Source organism: Carassius gibelio, chromosome B21, assembly GCF_023724105.1.
Source record: "Carassius gibelio isolate Cgi1373 ecotype wild population from Czech Republic chromosome B21, carGib1.2-hapl.c, whole genome shotgun sequence".
Lineage (NCBI taxonomy): Eukaryota > Metazoa > Chordata > Actinopteri > Cypriniformes > Cyprinidae > Carassius > Carassius gibelio.
In genome coordinates this window covers 125,340-145,975 of record NC_068416.1, presented here as the reverse complement: position 1 = coordinate 145,975, position 20,636 = coordinate 125,340, and the positions used below count along the sequence as shown (strand labels likewise).

Here is a 20,636-nt window from a genome sequence, read left to right as displayed (position 1 = left end):
TGCTGGAACATGCTGAGCTCGGTGCTGGCGATCTGAACACAAGCACAGTCACACACACACACACACACACACACGAGCACTTCAGAACGTCTCCACGGATGATTCTCTACCTGCATGCTCAGAGTGATGTTCTGTGTTTCCTCCTGAAGCGCTGAGATCTCCTGGGCTCTCCTCTGCTGCACAGCTTCATGATCCTCCTTCATCTGCTCCATCTCCTTCAACAGCTGCAGCCTCTGCTTCTCCGTCTGGAGCATGTCGCCCTGAACAAACAGGAATCAGTATCAGTTCTGGTTCTACTGGAGAACGTGTAACAGACACATGACGTTCACTCACGCTGTTCCTCTCGAAGCACACGTATGGCTCGGTGTTAATGGAGACGTCTGTATGCTCGGCCAGATCCTGTAAGACAGAGTCAGGGGTCAGAGACGGCACCCATCCTGATGACATTCCCCTCATGCGTCTCATCTTACCCGCACACACACAGCCGTGTGTTTGTCCCGTGTCTGCTCAGACGCTGGTGTGTGTTCCTGCAGATCTGAGAAGGGACAGTCGAGGGCGTACGGGTCGGGGAGGAGCAGGAATGCATCCGAAGATGTGAACTCATCTTTATGATCATAAGGAAGTACGCTGATGTGTGAGGGGTCTGTGAGGGGCCAGAACTCTTCAGCCGAGGGGTTGAGGTGTGACGGAGCGGGGTCTGTCAGAGACACGGCGTGCTTCATCAGCCCGATCAGCTCCTCCATCAGGACGAAGCGCAGAGACTCCAGCAGGAAGCACTCGAGTCCTCCAGCGTCGGAGATCTTCTGCTGCGCCTCCGGAGGAAAGTTCTCCAGCTCGCCCATCATCAGCGGGTCAGACGCACACAGAGGACCGTGCTCCTCCAGGATCTGAGCAAAATAACTGACACACACACTCCAGCACATTAGTGACAGCTGCATTCGCTGGTGTTAGAGTTATCCTGATATAACACAGCTGTGGGTTTAGCTAATGTTGTTGTTCTCGGTGTGAACAGGTCTTTACTCTGGTGTCTCAAATGAGCTACAGAAACAAATCAAAGAGAGCAAACTAAACCAATATCTGATCCTCTATAACAGTCTAAAGGAGACTTAACTCCATCATAACAGTTAGTCATAACCAGTGCTGGGGAAAGTTAGGTTTTTTTTTTTCCTAAAGTAATGCATAACTATATTTTGTTACTTCCTTAAAAATGTAACCATGTGGAGAGCATTAGTAGAGATGAGACGCACTCGTATAAACTCTCTTTAGTGGGGTCAGGGTTATTGTCCAGGATCCTCTGGTAATGGCTCCGGTGTGATGATCCCGAATACTGCTCCTCAAACTCCTCCAGCTGTCCTCGCAGGTGTTCGGGAACGCTGAACGGATCCATGCTATTCAGGAACATCCTGGAACACCACACACACACACACACACACCGTCACCCAAACTGACTCGCTTCTTCACAGACATGATGAACAACGGCTCGACTGAACTCACAGAGAGTCTTCCTCAGAGAAGAGCTCCTCTTCCTCATCCTCCTCATCCCTGGAATGTCCACCTCTCATCCCAGACAGCACAAACACAGACTGAAACACACACACACAGATGAGCATCAAGCACACCGGTCCTGCGCCGCGGCACGGACCACACTCACCTTCAACTCCTTCTGCTTCTTCTTACGATGCCTGTTTTTACTCTTAAATACTGAGCTCTGAAACACACACACACACACAGTCATCTTCTCAAACTCAGACGAAACGCTTCAGAAACACACTTCAGCACGCGTCTCTTACCATGTGCTCATCATCATCCGTCTTTTTAATGACTAAACAAACAGCATCTGAAGAGAAACAAACAGTTATTTTCATAAACTCCGCGCTCATATAAACCACTAGTTCTGACTCACGTACCGTCTTCAAAATATTGATCAAGAATGAAAGAACAGGAGTGATAGCGCTCTCGATTCGACTCTAGAGTCCAAATAAACAGACGCATGTCTTTAGCCGGAGCCTGTCTTAAATACTCCATTACAGTTAAACCATCACGGTCGAATAACTGTGGAACGCTGCCGAACGTCTGGATGAGCGTCTCCTGCAGCGGTGTGAAGCTGAGAAGAGGCTTCAGGTCCATCTCCTCCAGAAGAGAGCTGTGACGACTGATGAACGACTGCGCAGCTTTCAGACCTGACCACAGAAAACATCAGGTTACACACACAGCTCTGGACACAGTGGATGTGAAGAGGAGTGTGACTGAAACACACCAGCGTTATCCAGCTGCTGAGCCCAAAGCTGCAGTCTGGGTTTGATATGAAGCGTCAAGCTGAGCGTTTGGATAAAGACTCGAGCCCAGACACGGTTTCTGGACTCCAGCAGAAGATCCACCAGCTCCCACAGAGCTCCAGGCTCTCTACGGCTGTTTAACACACTCTCATGTCCTTTACTCTCAAATAAATCCAGCCACGGCCGCAGATGATCCAAAATACAAGAAATATTCACCGACTCTTCTTTAAATAGTCCTCTGTTATCATGAATTTGATGTAAAACACGGTCCATATAAATACAGTCTGTGGGTGTCTCTGCAGGAAAGATAAGAACAGAGAAGAGTTATTAACAGCGCTCCTCATCCAGGGGTCCGGGGCCCACCACAGAGCTTCAGAAATTACATTCAATAATTTTAAACAAAATAGCCTTTAAAGGTACAATTTCTAAGATATTTGCAGTAAAATATCCAAAAACAACTAAGCTAGTGTTATATATTTTGTGCAGCTAATTACTAACAATATCTCTAATGTTTTCAACTACTTGTAAATCATGAGAAAATTCCCATTCTGACACGTGCAGTCGCCTGTCAATGACGTTAGTTATCCTTTGTTACCACCTTTACTGACGTAGAAACCACATGACAACAGTGTCGTGGACAAATGCGGAAGTAGTGTCTAGCATCCAGCAAACCACAAGCTTGCTTCAAGAAGCTCCTTATTTACTTCTTCTTACATGTTTTATAGTGGATTGTGTTACTTATTTCTGTAACATAATTACTGTTTAATTTACTCTCGTAAACGTAAGCGTATGGGCCGACCAAACGACCCGAGAAGAGTTTGGGACAAGAGGAGAGAAAGAGTGAGGATCATTATAGGTGTTGCATTTTCTAGATGGAGAGAGCTTGTGACAAACTTCCACTAGAAAGAGATGCCGATCTCGCTTGTGTTTTACTCGACAGGTGAGTTGTTTTGATTCGTATCTTTACAGAAAACGTATGCTATTATAACGATCAACAAGACAAGTATTATGGGGCATACACGCCAAACGTGGGGCATCGCATCTCTAGACCCGCGCAAGGATGCGTCTGATCCATAGTCTTATCGCATCTTTGCATTGACTTTGTATGTAATCTACTACGCCCAATTATTGTGTTTGAATGGCCATCAGCGGTTGGGTAGAAGACAACAAATCCCATCATTCCACACTCCTTCTTAGCATCATCAAACCACGTGATTGTTATTGTTTTGGTATTCCGCCCTCTAGTGGCAGGTCCTACAACCTGTACCTTTAAGCAATAAAGTTCATCCAAAAAATTTACATCCTATCAATTATTCGTGTGTTCAAACCAGTTTCATTTTGAAAGTGTGATTTTTAGACCTTGAATCAAGGGTGGAGGTTTGATTGTGGCATCGGTGTGGATGTAATGCAACACTAAACTACACCTTTGACTTGAAAAGTCCTGTAAATGTTTTCAGATCCTCATAAGCATTATTATAAAGATGTGTATGTGGACACCTCTCTCTGCCGTGGGGTCTTTAGGGTCGTCTGCAGCCGTTACGCTCTTTCTCTCTTGACGGGCAGAATGTGTCGCCAACTGATGTTGTTTCCGCCGAAGCTTTCGTTCATTTTTAGACCTCAACTTCTTAATACTGTGGAGGTACAGAGAGAAATCAGCACCAACGACAGATGCAGCTCAAGTATGAAATACGATGTGTATGATGTGTTAAACCTCACCTTGTACATTGCTGCTTGATTCTCAATCGTCCAACAGGTTTGATTTTAGGAATAGATGTTTTAAACTGAAAGAGAAGGAGAATCTTAGTTAGCAACATGGCTGTGAGTAAGTGTGTGAGAGAGTGTGTGTGAGAGAGTGAGTGTATGTGAGTGAGAGAGAGAGAGAGTGCGTGAGAGAGTGAGTGAGAGAGTGAGTGTGTGTGTGTGAGAGTGTTTGAGAGTGAGTGAGTGTATGTGAGTGAGAGAGAGAGAGAGTGCGTGAGAGAGTGAGTGAGTGTGTGTGTGTGTGTGTGTGAGAGTGAGTGTTTGTGAGAGTAAGTGCGTGTGAGTGTGTGTGTGAGAGTGAGTGTTTTAGAGATTGTGTGAGAGAGAGTGAGTGAGAAAGAGTGTGTGTGTGTGTGTGTCAGAGTGTTTGAGAGTGAGTGAGTATGTGAGTGAGAGAGAGTGAGTGCGTGAGAGTGAGTGTGTGTGTGTTTGTGAGAGTGAGTGTGTTAGAGAGTGTGTGTGTGTGTGTGTGTGTGTGTGAGAGAGTAAGAGAGTGAATGTGTGAGTGAGTGTGAGTGAGTTTGTTAGAATGAGTGTGAGTGTTAGAGAGTGAGTGTGAGTGAGTGTGTGAGAGTGAGTGTTTTAGAGATTGTGTGTGTGTGTGTGTGAGTGTTTGAGAGTGAGTGAGAGTGAGTGAGTGTATGTGAGTGAGAGAGAGAGAGTGCGTGAGAGTAAGTGAGTGAGAGAGTGAGTGTTTTAGAGATTGTGAGTGAAAGTGAGTGAGAGAGTGTGTGTGTGTGTCTGAGAGTGTATGTGAGTGAGAGAGTGAGTGAGTGTGTGTGTGTGAGAGTAAGTGCGTGTGAGAGTGAGTGTTTTAGAGATTGTGAGTGAGAGTGAGTGAGAGAGAGTGTGTGTGTGTGAGAGAGTGAGTGAGTGAGAGCGTGAGTGAGTGTGTTAGAGAGAGTGTGTGTTAGAGAGTGTGTGTGTGAGAGTGAGAGAGTGAATGTGTGAGAGTGAGTGTGTTAGAGAGTGAGTGTGAGTGAGTGAGTGTGTGTGAGAGTGTGCGTCCGTGAGAGTGAGTGTGGGAGAGTGTGTGTGAGAGAGTGTAAGAGAGTGAGTGTTTGTGTGTGTAAGTGTGTGAGAGTGAGTGTGTGTGTGTGTGTGTGTGAGAGTGAGTGTTTGTTAGAGTGAGTGTGTTAGAGAGTGTGTGTGTAAGAGTGTGAGAGTGAATGTGTGCGAGTGAGAGCGTGAATGTGTGAGTGAGTGGTTTAGAGAGTGAGTGTGAGTGAGAGTGAGTGTGAGTGAGTGTGTGAGAGTGAGTGTGGGAGAGTGTGTGTGAGAGAGTGTGGGAGAGTGTGTGTGAGAGTGTAAGAGAGTGAGTGTTTGTGTGTGTGTGAGAGAGTGAGTGTTTGTTAGAGTGAATGTGTTAGAGAGTGTGTGTGTGTGTGTGTGTGTGTGTGTGTGTGAGAGTGAGAGAGTGAATGTGTGAGAGTGAGATCGTGAATGTGTGAGTGGGTGTGTTAGAGAGTGAGTGTGTGTGAGAGTGAGTGTGTGTAAGAGAGTGTGCATCCGTGAGAGTGAGTGTGGGAGAGTGTGTGTGAGAGTGTAAGAGAGTCAGTGTTTGTGAGAGTTTGTGTGTGTAAGAGTGTGTGAGAGTGAGTGAGTGTGTGTGTGTGTGTGTGTGAGAGAGTGAGTGTTTGTTAGAGTGAGTGTGTTAGAGAGTGTGTGTGTGTGTGTGTGAGAGTGAGTGAGAGAGTGAATGTGTGAGAGTGAGAGCGTGAATGTGTGAGTGGGTGTGTTAGGGAGTGAGGGTGTGTGAGAGTGAGTGTGTGTAAGAGAGTGTGCATCCGTGAGAGTGAGTGTGGGAGATAGTGTGTGAGAGTGAGAGAGTGAATGTGTGAGAGTGAGAGTGTGAATGTGTGAGTGGGTGTGTTAGAGAGCGAGTGAGTGTGTGTGAGAGTGAGTGTGTGTAAGAGTGCGCATCCGTGAGAGTGAGTGTGGGAGAGTGTGTGTGAGAGTGTAAGAGAGTGTTTGTGAGAGTTTGTGTGTGTAAGAGTGTGTGAGAGTGAGTGTGTGCACATCTCACCTCACACTTTATCAGCCCCGTCAAGCCATATATTACAATGTGACAGACCTGACCTCCACAGTCTGGCGTAAAACACAAATCTTTTAGAAAATCCTGCAGTAAACACATAAGACCAGTGAGCTACTGTGCCATCCTCAGGTTCCTCTCAGAAGCGTGATCACGTGTGTGTGTGTGTCTGACCTTGTCACTCTTATCAGAGAATGAAAGTGTTTTGAGCTTCTTCCAGCAGCTCAAATGAAACTGGACTCTGCAGCTCTGACAGCAGATCAGCTGGATGAAGCCCTGAAACAGCACACACTCGTTACAGATCGTCAGACCCATCAGACACAGATCCAGCTCCACACACTCACCTTAAAGTCTGGATCGCTGAAGTAGATCTTCACCGTATGAGAGAGGCAGTGCTGATACCGGCAGACCGCGTCTGCTTTAGGAGGAAACTTACACTCCTCTATGAAGTTCTTCAGATGTTCCTTCAGGACAGAAACAGGTTTTTTTGCTTTCAGTTCATGTATGCTTGCATTAAAGGATAGCTCACCCCAAAATTTGAATTCTGTCATTAATTACTCACATCGTCCATAAGACCTTCATTCACCTTCAGAACACATATTGAGATATTTTTGACTAGTGAACATGCGGCACAGATTGACACGCAAGAGAAAAAATTGTTGAATAAAGTCATTATTTTTTGTTTTCTTGCTCACATACACTCTTCTCATATCTTGATGACGTAATGGTTGAACCACTGATGTCACATGCATTATTTTAACAATATTCTTGAACGTTTCAGTTGCATTTTTGTCTTTGCAGGGTCAGAAAGTTCTCAGATTTCATCAAAAATACCTTCATTTGTGTTCTGAAGATGAACGAAGGTCTTAGGATGACATGACGTTGAGTAATGACAGAATTTTCATTTTCTGGTGAACTCTAGCCCTTTAAGGTCATCTAAACCAGTGTAATTTACATTTACACCACACACCACCACTGCTACAAACATTAGAGTTTCAAGTTCAATCCTGGGCCTGTGGTGAGCAACTAAACACTGCGCACTATTCAAAAAGAGGAACAAGCTCCAACTGGTTTCAGACAGAGGTACATCAGGATGTCAAACAAGGTCACAGGATCATTCTGGGCTATTCTGAGCTCAGTATCTGCAGCTGGGATTCGTTCCGTCTTTGTATAAAACAATACATATGAACAGATGAAGAGTGAAGAGCAGGCAGCGTTTCACAGAGTTTAGCAGCAGAAACATGCTTTAATGGGGTCTGAATCAGATCTCTTTGAACTGCATTAAAGCCAGAATATTCTGGGACTGATGGTGTTGATCACACACACACACACACACACACACACACACACACACCTTCAGACAGGCCGGCTGTGTTTCCTCTACTGTAGTTTTGGTGGTTGGCCAGGTGAGTTTTCCAGGTGTGATGTGTCTCTGGATCATCAGCTGTGCGTTAGTGAAGCACTCCAGAGCTTTAGTAAATCTACAACACAAACACAGACAGGAAATGATGTCAGAGACATTCAGCATGAAGTCCAGCAGCATTCAGATCAACACACTCACCTGTTCTCCTTCAGGTAAACTCTACCCATCCCATAATGCACCAGCAACTGAAACTTCCTCTCTGACGACTCTAATTTGTTGAACAACCGCTGAGCTTCATCCAGTTCCTTCAAACACAAGAAACAACACAATCAGTGAACAACAACCTCAAATACAGCACATTCACATCCAGCATCTGAGATGTTTGTAGAATAGCCTGCACGAAGCCGTGATTAGAGGCCTCTGTGATTTAAAGGGTTAATTCACCCGAAATTTAGAATTCACCTATCTTCTTCTCACCCCTCGAAGCATCCTCGGTGTGTGACGTTCCTCTTTCAGAATAATCCAATCTTATTCGTTATATTAAATATACATCTTCCGGTTCCCAACAGTCAGCAGCAGTGAGAATAAAAAGTGTTCTGGATATTTATCTGGACATCTACCTTACAAAAACACATGGAATCACAGCCGGAGGCCTTTATTCACCCCCCCGAGCCGTGTGAAGGGTGTTTTATTACAGATGTGTGCACTTTATTACACCTCTTCTGAACCGTTGACCACAAACACCCGCTCACCCCACTGAAAGACTTGGAGGAGCAAGGACAATATTTAATATAACTCTGATTAGATTATTAGATTATTCTGAAAGAGGAAAGTCACACACACCGAGGATGCTTCCAGGGGAGTAGAAGATCTTAATTCTCAGGTGAACTAACCCTTTAAACAGCTGTGAGATGGTCAGATGTCTGATTTCTGCATCTGAACTCCTTGATTTGAGAGATTTGTGAGTGAGAGAAGATTTTCTGCAACAAAGACGCATCAGACTCATGCAGTAACAGTGAAATATCTCTGTCTTTGTTGGAAAACAACAACAGCTTCATAATGATCTTTTGTGAGTTTCACATGAAACAGAAAACATGCATCTGTGGATCAGACACACTCATCAGGTCCATCTTTAGACAGACTTCTTGTATTTTTAATTGACACTGACTGAAGACCATACGTCAGATGAAAGCACAGGATGAATCTGAACAGGTGTGTTCTCAGCATCTCTTCTGAAACACGGAGGAGAGCTGTGGAGCATTACCTCAGGCTGTCCGATCTCCAGCAGGGCCACTGCATATCCATACATGAGAACAGATTTATCCAGCTCCGTCAACCCCAGCTCCTGTCAGACACACAAATACACTGATGAACGAGCACCCTAACATTCACTCCTCATTACCGTCACATATCTAAGACACACAGTACCGAGGTCCCGCTGGACTCCAGGATCCGGAGCGCCACGGAGAAGGACTGCTGAGCGTTCCTGCAGCGCTGGTCACTCAGAGCCGTGTGAGCCTCCTGGACAGCAGCACAGAAGCGCTTCCTCCTCCCCGCCGAGCTCTCGTCCTCCTGCAGACACACCGGCGTTACACCACACACACACACACACACACACACCAGCACTGATGATGACACACAGACTCGGGGTGATCCACACACACACACACACACACACAGACACACACACACACACACACAGACACATGATGACACGCAGACTCAGAGTGATCCACACACACACACACACACACACACACGCACACACACACACACACACACACACACACACACACACACACACACACAATGACACGCAGACTCAGGGTGATCCACACACACACAGACAGACACACACACCAGCACTGATGATGACACACAGACTCAGGGTTCCACACACACACACACACACACACCTCTGGAGGGCTCGGTCTGTCCAGGACAGGTGTGTGTTTGCTCCGGACCGCTGGTTTCTCTGGGACACCGGACGAGCCTTTCTTAGTCTTTCGTGGACTCATTTCACTAGGACAAGTTCATCAGGAATAAACATCATATCACAAGCAGCTCAATCAAATCAGTCCATCTGAGGAGGAGTCGATTCCTCAAGGGTACACTCCACAGGAACAGATACGAGCGCTCCGAACCTGACAAACCTACATCCACACACTCAAACACTCTGATGTTCAGATTTAGATTAGAGTTTAATATCTTCTTCACTGTAGTTAAACTGTGTTTCTGTCAATGTCTACATAGCTTCAATACAGCAAAACCAAAATAAACATATTAATTGCATGCTAGCTGAGAATGAATGCAGGTCATGCTTATTTAGTTGGAAAGACTCTACAACAAGCTCTTATTAGCAAAGCACTAACTAACATTAACAATGAGCAAATCAGCATCACACACACACAGTAAGAGGTGAAATAAAGTCAACATCCTGTTCCTGTCTGCATCATCTGAAAGCTTCAGTATGTCGTGAAATGAAAGTGAATCTATCCAGACATTATTTACTCCCATTAACTCTCATTTTACTGTCACTGAAGATCCACATTTCATCTTAAAGTGTGGAACAAAACACTCTTCATAAGTCAAATCAGTGTCATACTTAACATTAAACAGACAAATATTTAAAATATATTAATAATGAGCCTTTACTCTGTCATTTTCATAACCCTAACCTGGTAAATTACCTCTTTGTGTCTTTGAGTCGGTCAGTTCCTCCGTCAGCGTGTGCTCGAGCTCCTGAATTCCCTGAAAACAAGTGAATTATGGGATTAACGCGTTGCATGACAAATCAAATCAATCTCTCCTGTGTTCAAGAAGATCAAGAACCCACAAGACCAGACCAACCACTCCTGACATACACACTAAAAACCAGCACAGCGGCCCGGAGGAGGAGTCAACACACACACACACACACACACACACACACACACAGTCTCACACACACACACGCAATCTCTCTCTCTCTCTCTCACACACACACACACACACACACACACACACACACACACACACACACACACACACACACACAGGTGCGACAGAAGACACACAGCTCATTTCCTCATCAGAACATGCACACATGAAATAAACCACGTTACTTTTGACATCCTTCCATTTATACCAAGCATACACTCCAAATGGTTCAAGAACAGCAGTTTACACCTTTTTTAGGCATTTTAGGAGTGCTAAGGGTTAACAGCGTCCACACAGCTGTGATCCGTGACCTTGAAGGGCAGGGAGGATGAAATACAGCGTTCACTGTGAGATAACGAACGAGTGACGAGCGCAAAGAGCAGAGAGACTCCAGCTCCTCTACTAACTATTCAATCACGTGTTTAATGAGTTCATGTGATCTGGTTTCATCTGAAGCAAACTCGAGCGTCCCAGTAACCTAACCCTAACATCAAGTACATACAATGGGCTAAAACACACTTGCATCAAATAAAAAACATGCAAAAACTAAATAAGTCTGTCCTAAAGCAGCTTTCATCAGCACAGTGCACATTCAAACTGAAGCTTATTAGATCAGGAAGACTTCCTGCGAACTACACAAAGAGGAGAGCAGAAGCAGATGATAAAGAATCACTGTCAATAATAACCCTAACCCTGCTGGTCTGAGAATTACAACAGACTCAGATTAGCTGTCGATGTTTGACTGCTCAGAGCAGCACAGATCCAACAAGAGTTCTTACACAAGACACAATAACAGAAGATTACTGATCACAACACTGTCCCGTCATGATGAACACCTTCTAATGGAGACTCAATCTCTTACTCCAACACAAATATCCCATACAATAACACAGTTGTTGATTATGATTAATCAATGAATTATCTAATGAGTATATAAATGGTTTAAGTGATAAAACAAACGGCTGCTCTCCGTACCTGAACTAGATCACCAATAGATGTTCAACACCAAGCAAAAACACTACAAACTGATCCCAAGCATGTCCTTGCTCACCTGCAGTGTCATCCTGGTCTTTCCAGGTGTCAGACGCCTGGTATTTGGGAGAAGAACATTACAGCAGTTAGACTTTACATCTGTGTGAAAAACACAGGATCATCATCATCGAGTAAAACATTTTTACAGCACTGCATTACTAACTGGAAATAAATTAGAAACAAAACTGAACCAAAAGAGTGAAAATAAACTTCAAATGCAAAAAAAATAAAAAAATAAAAATAAACTATAACAGTCCATCAACAATGATAAGATAAGAGTGTTGTCAGTATGGTGTGAGAGTTTGAGTCTCATCTCACCGAAGTGTCCAGGACTTCAGGCTGACGACTGCTCCTCTGATGATGAGCTGAAGAATCTCCTCTGCAGCACAAAACACATCTAAATCATTCCCTCACAGCAGACCAGACCAGATCAGATCAGAGCACAAACCAGAACAAACCTGCTTTTAGAAGAAGCTTTCCTGGTTTGGGTTTTCTTGGTCTTGATCTCTGCTGGAACACAACACAATGAAGAGGTCTGTGTTCACTCGTAGCTGAAGGTGTGCTGAAGGGTCAGAGGTTACCTGTGCTCTCCTGCAGCTCCGTCAGGAAGCGCTCGTGCTGCTGCTGCAGGTCTCTCTGTCCCTCGGGGTCCGCGCCGCAGGCGTCCAGAGCCACACGGTTGGCCCTCAGAGCTCTCTGATGCTCCCCCAGATAGAACAGAGCATCACAGAAGCGGTAGTGACCCTGAAGACCAGAGAACACACGGCTCCATCACAGTCATTCATAGCTACAGCTCTACGGATTCACCAGAGCTGCTGGAAATCATTCAGATTCAGATCTCATTCAGATTGACCAGAGCTGCAGGAAATCATTCAGATTCAGATCTCATTCAGATTGACCAGAGCTGCAGGAAATCATTCAGATTCAGATCTCATTCAGATTGACCAGAGCTGCAGGAAATCATTCAGATTCAGATCTCATTCAGATTGACCAGAGCTGCAGGAAATCATTCAGATTCAGATCTCATTCAGATTGACCAGAGCTGCAGGAAATCATTCAGATTCAGATCTCATTCAGATTGACCAGAGCTGCAGGAAATCATTCAGATTCAGATCTCATTCAGATTGACCAGAGCTGCAGGAAATCATTCAGATTCAGATCTCATTCAGATTGACCAGAGCTGCAGGAAATCATTCAGATTCAGATCTCATTCAGATTGACCAGAGCTGCAGGAAATCATTCAGATTCAGATCTCATTCAGATTGACCAGAGCTGCAGGAAATCATTCAGATTCAGATCTCATTCAGATTGACCAGAGCTGCAGGAAATCATTCAGATTCAGATCTCATTCAGATTGACCAGAGCTGCAGGAAATCATTCAGATTCACCAGAGCTGCAGGAAATCATTCAGATTCAGATCTCATTCAGATTGACCAGAGCTGCAGGAAATCATTCAGATTCAGATCTCATTCAGATTGACCAGAGCTGCAGGAAATCATTCAGATTCAGATCTCATTCAGATTGACCAGAGCTGCAGGAAATCATTCAGATTCAGATCTCATTCAGATTGACCAGAGCTGCAGGAAATCATTCAGATTCAGATCTCATTCAGATTGACCAGAGCTGCAGGAAATCATTCAGATTCAGATCTCATTAAGATTCACCAGAGCTGCAGGAAATCATTCAGATTCACCAGAGCTGCAGGAAATCATTCAGATTCACCATAGCAGCGGGAAATCATTCAGATTCAGATCTCATTCAGATTCACCAGAGCAGCGGGAAATCATTCAGATTCACCAGAGCTGCAGGAAATCATTCAGATTCACCAGAGCTGCAGGAAATCATTCAGATTCACCAGAGCTGCAGGAAATCATTCAGATTCACCAGAGCAGCGGGAAATCATTCAGATTCACCAGAGCTGCAGGAAATCATTCAGATTCACCAGAGCTGCAGGAAATCATTCAGATTCACCAGAGCTGCTGGAAATCATTCAGATTCACCAGAGCTGCTGGAAATCATTCAGATTCACCATAGCAGCGGGAAATCATTCAGATTGACCAGAGCTGCAGGAAATCATTCAGATTCACCAGAGCTGCAGGAAATCATTCAGATTCACCAGAGCTGCGGGAAATCATTCAGATTCAGATCTCATTCAGATTCGTACTCCAGTAACTCCACCAAAGCTGAACGAACACAACTTTTGTTTCCACTTCAGCTCAAGAAATCATCTGCTACATTCATTTTGATGAACAAACATTTAAAATGCACATATGGCAGATTTTAAAATAAAAGCTTACTATGAGATAACATAACATTTCACTGACATTATTATTATTATTTCTGCCCGTTTATTAAAAGGAAACAAATTGTGATATTCACTGTTTGGATGTTTATATGACAGATTTATTCAAAAAAACCTTACATACTGAAGAACAGATCAAATAAAAATATGTAATACTGTATATATGAATATGTATGAACTCTCTAGTGTTATTAAGCTGAGATGAGCGCTACAGCGAACTGTAGAGCGCAGAAATGCTTTCTGTTTAAATTTCATAATAAAACTGACTTAACTGAAAGCTTAGGCTTTGTTTCAAATAAAAACTGCTTTACTGAATGAGATGTGCTACAAACAACCTTACATAAGTTTTGTTCTTGTATATACAGATCATTATCAGTTCATTAAAATGAGAATTGGTTCAAATATCCTCAACCCAGCCGTACTACAAACTGTGCAACCTTCTCCAGCGTCTGACACAGAGATGATGAGGATGAAGATGTGTTCAGTGATCAGTACTCACCTTGGCCCAGTCTGGCTGTAATATAACGGCTCTCTTTCCATCTCCAAGTGCTTTCCTGAAAACCGTCCCACAGTCAGTGTCACCAATCAATCACGTTTGTGAATATTGTGATTATCTGATACTCACAGATATTTCTCCGAGCGAATGTAGCAGAGCGCTCTGTTCCCGTACAGGATGTGGTTGCTCGGGCTGAAACACAGAAAGGAAAGAAGATGGGAACCTGAGGTGGACTGGGAATTAAAGCAGGGAGCTTCTTCTGTCACTTACTGGTATTTAATGGCTTTACTGTACCACTTCAACGCCAGATCATATTTCCTTTTCTGAAACTGCTCATTTCCTTTGTTCTTCATTTCTTCACTTTTCTAAACGCAGAATGGAGTAGTAAGATGAAAAAGATTGTTATTTCTGTTCCGTATCCACAGTCAATCATGTTACTGATCCTAAGAATGCAGTGTGTTAAATAAGAAAACAAACGTGTTATTCGATCTTAAAGACTCTCACTGAAAAGGTCCACGGGTCCGGCTCTGTTTTCAGCTCCTGGATGGCCTTCTTCTTACTGCATGAAGTCACCTGAAGATATCGTGAGTCTGTGGAGCAGAGGTTCATCAGTGAGACAGCACAGACCCCGGATCAGTCCGATCTGCTGTACGAGCTTAATGTAATATTTGCTATAAATTTCATCATTTCAGTTTGACATTCATTTTAGTTAATTTTCATAATTTTGATTTAAATTATATACATGTATAAAAATTAGGGCTGTCAATAGATTGATTTTTTTTTACACACTTTTTTGTGATTAACTGCATATTTTTCATTTTCATTAACTGATCTCATTTAACGTGTTAATTTTGTCATTTGCTAACATAAGGGGTCCATGTTATTGCTAGATTTATCCACTTATGAGAGAAAGATAATATTGATATTCAGTGAGGAGTAAGAAAACAGCCTAATCTTTTATTATCCTCACAGCGCATCAGTGATTTGGTGATGCATTATGAAATTGCTCGCTTATTTTGATTTCCTGTGTATATATAAAAATGTATCTCTTATCTTTTTTTCAGTAACAAAAATGTTTCGGTTTCGGTTTCCTACATCTCTCGTGCCGTCAGGACATCTCTGGAAATGAAACTCACACTCGTTGAAGATGAAGCAAAGCGTCCGGTAGCGGATCTCCACTGATCCCAGATCCAGCAGCTTCTTACGGATGTCCGGAGCGCCGGAGTCCAGCAGCCAGCCGATGGCTTCAGCCAAACAATCTTCCTCCTGCAGACAGACAGAAGCGTGTCAGAAAACAGACCCGACACAAACACCTCCCGCAGTAACGTACCATGGAAAACAATCTGCTCAGGGACACCACGGCTCGGGCTTTCGTCTCCATGACCGGCTGAGACAGCTGAACAAAACAAGACAAAGCATCAGACCAGAGTGACCTGAAGGATCAGGGAACGCTCATCAGGACGGATACGTACGCCTCTCTCCATGGCATCCAGAATGCTTTCCAGGATCTCGATCTTCTTCAGCCTGTTCAGACTCAGATCATTCGACACACTGAAACACAGACAACCAAAACCAATTACTTTTAAACTGAGGTGGTTTTTCATGCAGAAATGTTGAATGGTATGATTGTACATTATCTGCTTATTACTAATCACCAGGCATGTGATCAGCCAAGGACTAACAAAATATGTTTTTTAATTAAGTAACGTTGAATTAACACATTTCAGCCAAAAAATACCAGGATATGATTTTTTGGCCTCATGGTCCAGCCCTACGGTCAGATGTGACAGTTTCCTGAAGACACTCACTTGGAGTCCAGGAAGCCCATCTCCACGGCCCAGAAGGTGGTGGGGTGATTGTCCTGCTGTCTCAGGAGGATGGGCCACCAGAACACAGACACATGCATCAGATGACCCACGTGCTTCTTCACCTCGGGCTTGATCCTGCTCCAGCGCTCGTAGATGACCTCTGTCAAACACATCTACACTGAATCACCTGCAGCGCTGACCACCAACACTACACAGAGCTGTGGTCACTCACCGGGCGGCTCGATGTGGATGTACGGGAACTGACCCTGATAGACCTGCGGGAGGACACAGAGGATCATGGGAGGACACAGAGGATCATGGGAGTGGTCAGCACAGGCCGAATCATACTCACAATCTTGGTTTGGTGTCGCATCACATCCTGTCCTTCCTCCAGATCCGAGTCTTCAGAGTCTGACATCCTGAAACCACACAAACACAACACAAGAGCTTCAGATTCTGGACCAGATCACATTTATTCAGACACACCAAAAGAGGTTTGCTACTCTTACATCAAATCATGACACTTACACTGCTAACATACATGTGCAGCTGATCATACGTGTTCTCTCTCTCTCACACACACACACTTTCTCTCTCTCTCTCTCTCTGACACACACACGTTTGTTTTTGTGTAAAGTGTGTTCATCCCATAGGTGTAATGGTTTTTATTCTGTAGAAACTGTATATTCTATCATCCTTCACCAACCCTACACCTAACCCTAACCCTCACAGGAAACTTTGTGCATTTTTACTTTCTCAAAAAAACTCATTCTGTATGATTTATAAGTGTTTTGAAAAATGTGGACATGGGTTATGTCCTCATAAGTCACCCTCTCCTTGTAATACCTGTGTCATACCCATGTCATTATACAGAGTTGTGTCCTGATATGATACACACACACACACACAAACAGTCTCTCTCTCTCTCTCACACACACACACTCTTTTTCTCTCTCTTCTCACACAGACACACACTTTCTCTCTTTCACACACACACACACACACACACAGTTCTCCTCAGCTTCCTGGGTTCTTCTTATGTGAATGTTTGTCGTCAGAAGCGCCTGAGGAGCTCGCGAACAGTCAGGCCTCGCTTTCAACACACACACACACACACGAGAATTAATGAGTTTAATGATTAAACGGGTGAAACGGATGAACTCCAGGATGTTAAACGCGACGCGTGTGTGCCGCGACGCTTTGCAGATGTTTACCTGAAATAATGAACGTTTAGACGTTTATCTGAAACGCCGCTGTCGCTCAAACGCCTGAGCTCTTCTCTAACAGTGCGACATCCCGTGGTGTTATGAATATGATTCACGGTGTTTATTACCTGTTTTGGGGCAAAGCGCAGTTTGATTGTTTCCTGGTTTCTGTCGTTGGTTTCTTTCGCGCGTGAACTGCAGCACGAGCACGAGCACGAGCACGTCACTCCCGCCCTCCAGTGTTCGCCCGCGAAATCACAGTCGTCTCTGGCGCCCTCTAGTGCTTCCGCAGAGCGCTGCGTTAGATTACAGATGAAAGGATGTGAATTTGCTCTTTTTGTAATTGTGAAAGAGAGTCTGTCTATAGCCCTGACTATTCGTCTTCGTTTTGGTCTAAAGTGTTAAAATAAACCGCATCCTAGTCTTTAATATGTCATCTGTTTTACTTTAATTTTATAAAAATGACTTTTCTAAAATTCAAATATGAATTATTGATTTGTTCTTGTTATTAGAGAAATGTTATTGTTAAGCCAAAGGATTTCTTGTTCATTTGTTCAGATCAGTCTGCCAAGAGTCAGTGTGTGGACGAGGATCAGGACGGAGAGATTCCCATCAGTGAAATAAACCACATCTCTTACCTGGATCTGGCGTGCAGAGATGTGTTTGCTCAGGGTTCAGGTGATCAGATCCATCAGAGATCTGACCGTCAGGTGACTCGTGACCCGCTTTAATAAAGCCCAGTGCTCAAGACACCGAGTCTTTCTCAAACACCACTCCTGATGTGGTTTGGGGTCAGACCGTGACCTCTGTGACCTCAGACTAGAAGTGAAACGGTCATCTCACTATCTGCCATCATCACATGAGCAAACAGACGGGTGTCAGGTGGCCACTCACCGTTTAACCTGTGACCCCGTGACCCCACCGTCGTCCCACAGAGGTACTAGCTTCCCAAAGTTTAGAAAAAAGTGGCTTTTAATAAAGCATTGACACAGTAATAAATGATCTGATAAGTCATGGCAGCATATTTTCTGTTACTTTAACTTAAACAATTTCAACATTTAAGTTCTACAAAATTCAGTTTTTAAAGTCAGTTTCATGATGTTATAATTATTAATAAATGGAAGCATATTGAGCATTCTTGTTTTTATTTGTGTTTAGATTTCAACAGAAATAAAGCAATAACATACAAATGAAACAATTAAAGGGACAGTTCACATAAAAATAAAGTTGTCATCATTTACTCAAGTTGTTACAAAATTGCATAAGTTTCTTTTACATACATAAACAGATATTTTGAAGAATATTGGTCCCCATTGACTTCCACAGTAAAAAAGGAGCATCCTGAGTGCCAGAGAATGACAGTTTCATTTGCGGTGAACTATCCCTTTAAAGACGTTCCCAGACGTGAAGGATCGTCCTGGGATCAAAGGTGTGTTTGTGTTTGATGGCGCTGGATCTCTGCTCGTCTCGTGTGATGCTCCTGTTCCTGTGGATCCACAACACTTCCTGAAACACACCGCCGTGTCTCCCATCTCCATTCACACGCCGTGTTTCCTAAACAGTGTTCAGCTTCCTGACGGCCGCACGCTTGGCTCTCAGCTCACTAGTGAGTTCATGTTATAGACGTGTGGATCTGAGAAGGTTAATGAGCGTCTGCTTCATCCTCATCCTCCTCAGAGCTGGAGTCTTCATCGTTGTAAAAGTGCAGTGTGGCCTGAACGGGGAAACTGTCCAGAACCGTCCGGCCCAGACGAGACAGATACTCCTGCATCCTGGACCTGGGCAGAAACAGCCTGCGGATGGAACACACACACACACACACACGATGCTAGTGACACCCAGCTAACAGGGAACGTTTGTGAAACTTAAGCTAACAATCTGGCAAAGTTCTCTCAAAGTTATTATGAACAAACATTTGTTCAAAGTTATCAGGTTTTTAATAATGATAGCACAAAAACATTATTTCTGGGATGTTTTATTCAGGGTTGCCAGGTCCACGGTTTTACAGCTGAATCTGGATACTCCTGGGATGTTTATGAACTGATCTCCAGGGAACACTATTTTAATGGAGAGGGAATCTCTGGAAAAACACGATTTGTAAATATGGAAGTTTTGTATCAAAGACCTGGCAACCCTGGTCTTATTTCTGAAACATTTTATTTGCACATTTAATGTCTTTTAACGTTTTTGAAATGTTACTACTTGTTTAAGAATCTAACGTTCCCACAATGTTTGCAAGATGAAAAAATAACGTTCCCATAAGAATAAAAGTCTTCACAACTTTATGGGAACGTTAGCAAAACGTTCCTAGAACATATCCTTTCCTAGAAAATATTCTTGTTAACTGGGTATTTATAAACATCCGAAGAATGTTTAAGTGTTAGACTTATGAATGAAAGGAAGAGCATCAGACCTCACAGGATGCTGGAAAACATCTTCAGAAGTCTGAACTCGCCTCAAACCTCCAGAAACCACCTGAAGAACACAGGAACACGGGTGAACAGCTCAGATGGTGTAACTTCTGCACTCTCAGATCAACATATCGATAAACACAGAGACCAAAGTCATTAAAATGAGTTACTTTATTTAATTGGATCTCTCTTGTTGAACGATCCCAGGGTCTCCATATCACAGGACAACTATCAGAACATAAAAGAGCGAGTCACTCACACTGAAGACTCTAAAGATGTGAAAAACACAGAGGAACTGAGCAGAAACTCTTACCCGAGCATCCGATCCGCGTCTGAACTCACCGGCAGCATCTTCCACACTGAGCGCGCGCTCCCGCACACGGGGGAAGACGCGCACGCGCCGAGAGGTGGGCGTGTTCCCGAGTGCGCGCACCCGCAACTCAGTACGAGTGATGAACCAAACAAACAATTCTTTGACATGACGTCACGAAGCACCTTACTTTCAGAAATTGTTTCACGAATCTGAACTTGCTATCTGCAAATATTTCATTTTGGAATTAAGAATCATGTAGGCCTAATCTAACGATGTTTTCCATATTATTAATAAACAGTTAAATTGGTTTTCTAATGTTAAGGGAACGTTGCATTTGATCATTTTGCAAACATTATGGAAATGTTAGAGTTGAATGTTCTCTGAATGTTCTGAAATAACTAACTTTTAAAACCATTAGATGAACATCCAGCTAAAATGTTTCAGAAAACACATTAAATGAACAATGTATAAATAATGTTTTTGAGCTAACGTTTCGAGAACATTATTGAAGGTCAGATAAAGCTGAACAAACACTATATTACTGTTGGTGGAAGAGGTTTGTTCATCACTTTGAGAGACTCTTCTGTGAGCTGGACTCCTGTAAGAGATTGTGATTATAATAAATCATGTCAGTGTAATCAGTGAAGCATCAGACTGATAATCGCTGTATCAGAAGATTACATTAGACACGAATCACACAGAAAGCAAAGAGCTGAAG

At 43.6% G+C, this 20,636-nt stretch overlaps 2 protein-coding genes across 2 annotated transcripts in view; both read right to left on the bottom strand.

Annotated features, from left to right (window-relative positions):
• LOC127985545 (E3 ubiquitin-protein ligase TTC3) overlaps nucleotides 1-17,544 on the bottom strand; it is an 18,497-nt gene extending 953 nt beyond the window's left edge. Inside the window, exons 1-36 of the mRNA XM_052587599.1 lie at nucleotides 17,204-17,544; nucleotides 16,342-16,408; nucleotides 16,222-16,264; nucleotides 15,990-16,149; nucleotides 15,654-15,732; nucleotides 15,512-15,577; nucleotides 15,318-15,447; nucleotides 14,686-14,771; nucleotides 14,452-14,546; nucleotides 14,311-14,373; nucleotides 14,185-14,239; nucleotides 11,965-12,127; nucleotides 11,842-11,890; nucleotides 11,702-11,762; nucleotides 11,403-11,439; nucleotides 10,123-10,183; nucleotides 9,349-9,454; nucleotides 8,861-9,004; nucleotides 8,697-8,777; nucleotides 7,631-7,737; nucleotides 7,424-7,550; nucleotides 6,414-6,533; nucleotides 6,244-6,345; nucleotides 6,064-6,156; nucleotides 3,993-4,057; nucleotides 3,774-3,907; nucleotides 2,258-2,572; nucleotides 1,908-2,180; nucleotides 1,791-1,837; nucleotides 1,652-1,708; nucleotides 1,495-1,583; nucleotides 1,248-1,403; nucleotides 471-900; nucleotides 334-399; nucleotides 111-260; nucleotides 4-32 (exon numbers count right to left, since the gene is read on the bottom strand). Coding sequence (XP_052443559.1) covers nucleotides 4-32; nucleotides 111-260; nucleotides 334-399; nucleotides 471-900; nucleotides 1,248-1,403; nucleotides 1,495-1,583; nucleotides 1,652-1,708; nucleotides 1,791-1,837; nucleotides 1,908-2,180; nucleotides 2,258-2,572; nucleotides 3,774-3,907; nucleotides 3,993-4,057; nucleotides 6,064-6,156; nucleotides 6,244-6,345; nucleotides 6,414-6,533; nucleotides 7,424-7,550; nucleotides 7,631-7,737; nucleotides 8,697-8,777; nucleotides 8,861-9,004; nucleotides 9,349-9,454; nucleotides 10,123-10,183; nucleotides 11,403-11,439; nucleotides 11,702-11,762; nucleotides 11,842-11,890; nucleotides 11,965-12,127; nucleotides 14,185-14,239; nucleotides 14,311-14,373; nucleotides 14,452-14,546; nucleotides 14,686-14,771; nucleotides 15,318-15,447; nucleotides 15,512-15,577; nucleotides 15,654-15,732; nucleotides 15,990-16,149; nucleotides 16,222-16,264; nucleotides 16,342-16,407 — 3,905 coding nt within the window. The 5' untranslated portion in view covers nucleotide 16,408; nucleotides 17,204-17,544. The remainder of the gene's footprint in view (nucleotides 1-3; nucleotides 33-110; nucleotides 261-333; nucleotides 400-470; nucleotides 901-1,247; nucleotides 1,404-1,494; nucleotides 1,584-1,651; nucleotides 1,709-1,790; nucleotides 1,838-1,907; nucleotides 2,181-2,257; nucleotides 2,573-3,773; nucleotides 3,908-3,992; nucleotides 4,058-6,063; nucleotides 6,157-6,243; nucleotides 6,346-6,413; nucleotides 6,534-7,423; nucleotides 7,551-7,630; nucleotides 7,738-8,696; nucleotides 8,778-8,860; nucleotides 9,005-9,348; nucleotides 9,455-10,122; nucleotides 10,184-11,402; nucleotides 11,440-11,701; nucleotides 11,763-11,841; nucleotides 11,891-11,964; nucleotides 12,128-14,184; nucleotides 14,240-14,310; nucleotides 14,374-14,451; nucleotides 14,547-14,685; nucleotides 14,772-15,317; nucleotides 15,448-15,511; nucleotides 15,578-15,653; nucleotides 15,733-15,989; nucleotides 16,150-16,221; nucleotides 16,265-16,341; nucleotides 16,409-17,203) is intronic.
• A 778-nt stretch (nucleotides 17,545-18,322) lies between these two features.
• On the bottom strand, nucleotides 18,323-20,560 carry ripply3 (ripply transcriptional repressor 3). Its single transcript, XM_052587387.1, has 4 exons — nucleotides 19,919-20,560; nucleotides 19,776-19,833; nucleotides 19,608-19,669; nucleotides 18,323-18,987 (listed from the first exon to the last, which is right to left on the bottom strand). Exons 1-4 carry the CDS (start codon nucleotides 20,083-20,085, stop codon nucleotides 18,837-18,839), a joined length of 438 nt encoding a protein of 145 aa, XP_052443347.1. The 5' UTR covers nucleotides 20,086-20,560; the 3' UTR covers nucleotides 18,323-18,836.
• Nucleotides 20,561-20,636: the final 76 nt, after the last annotated feature.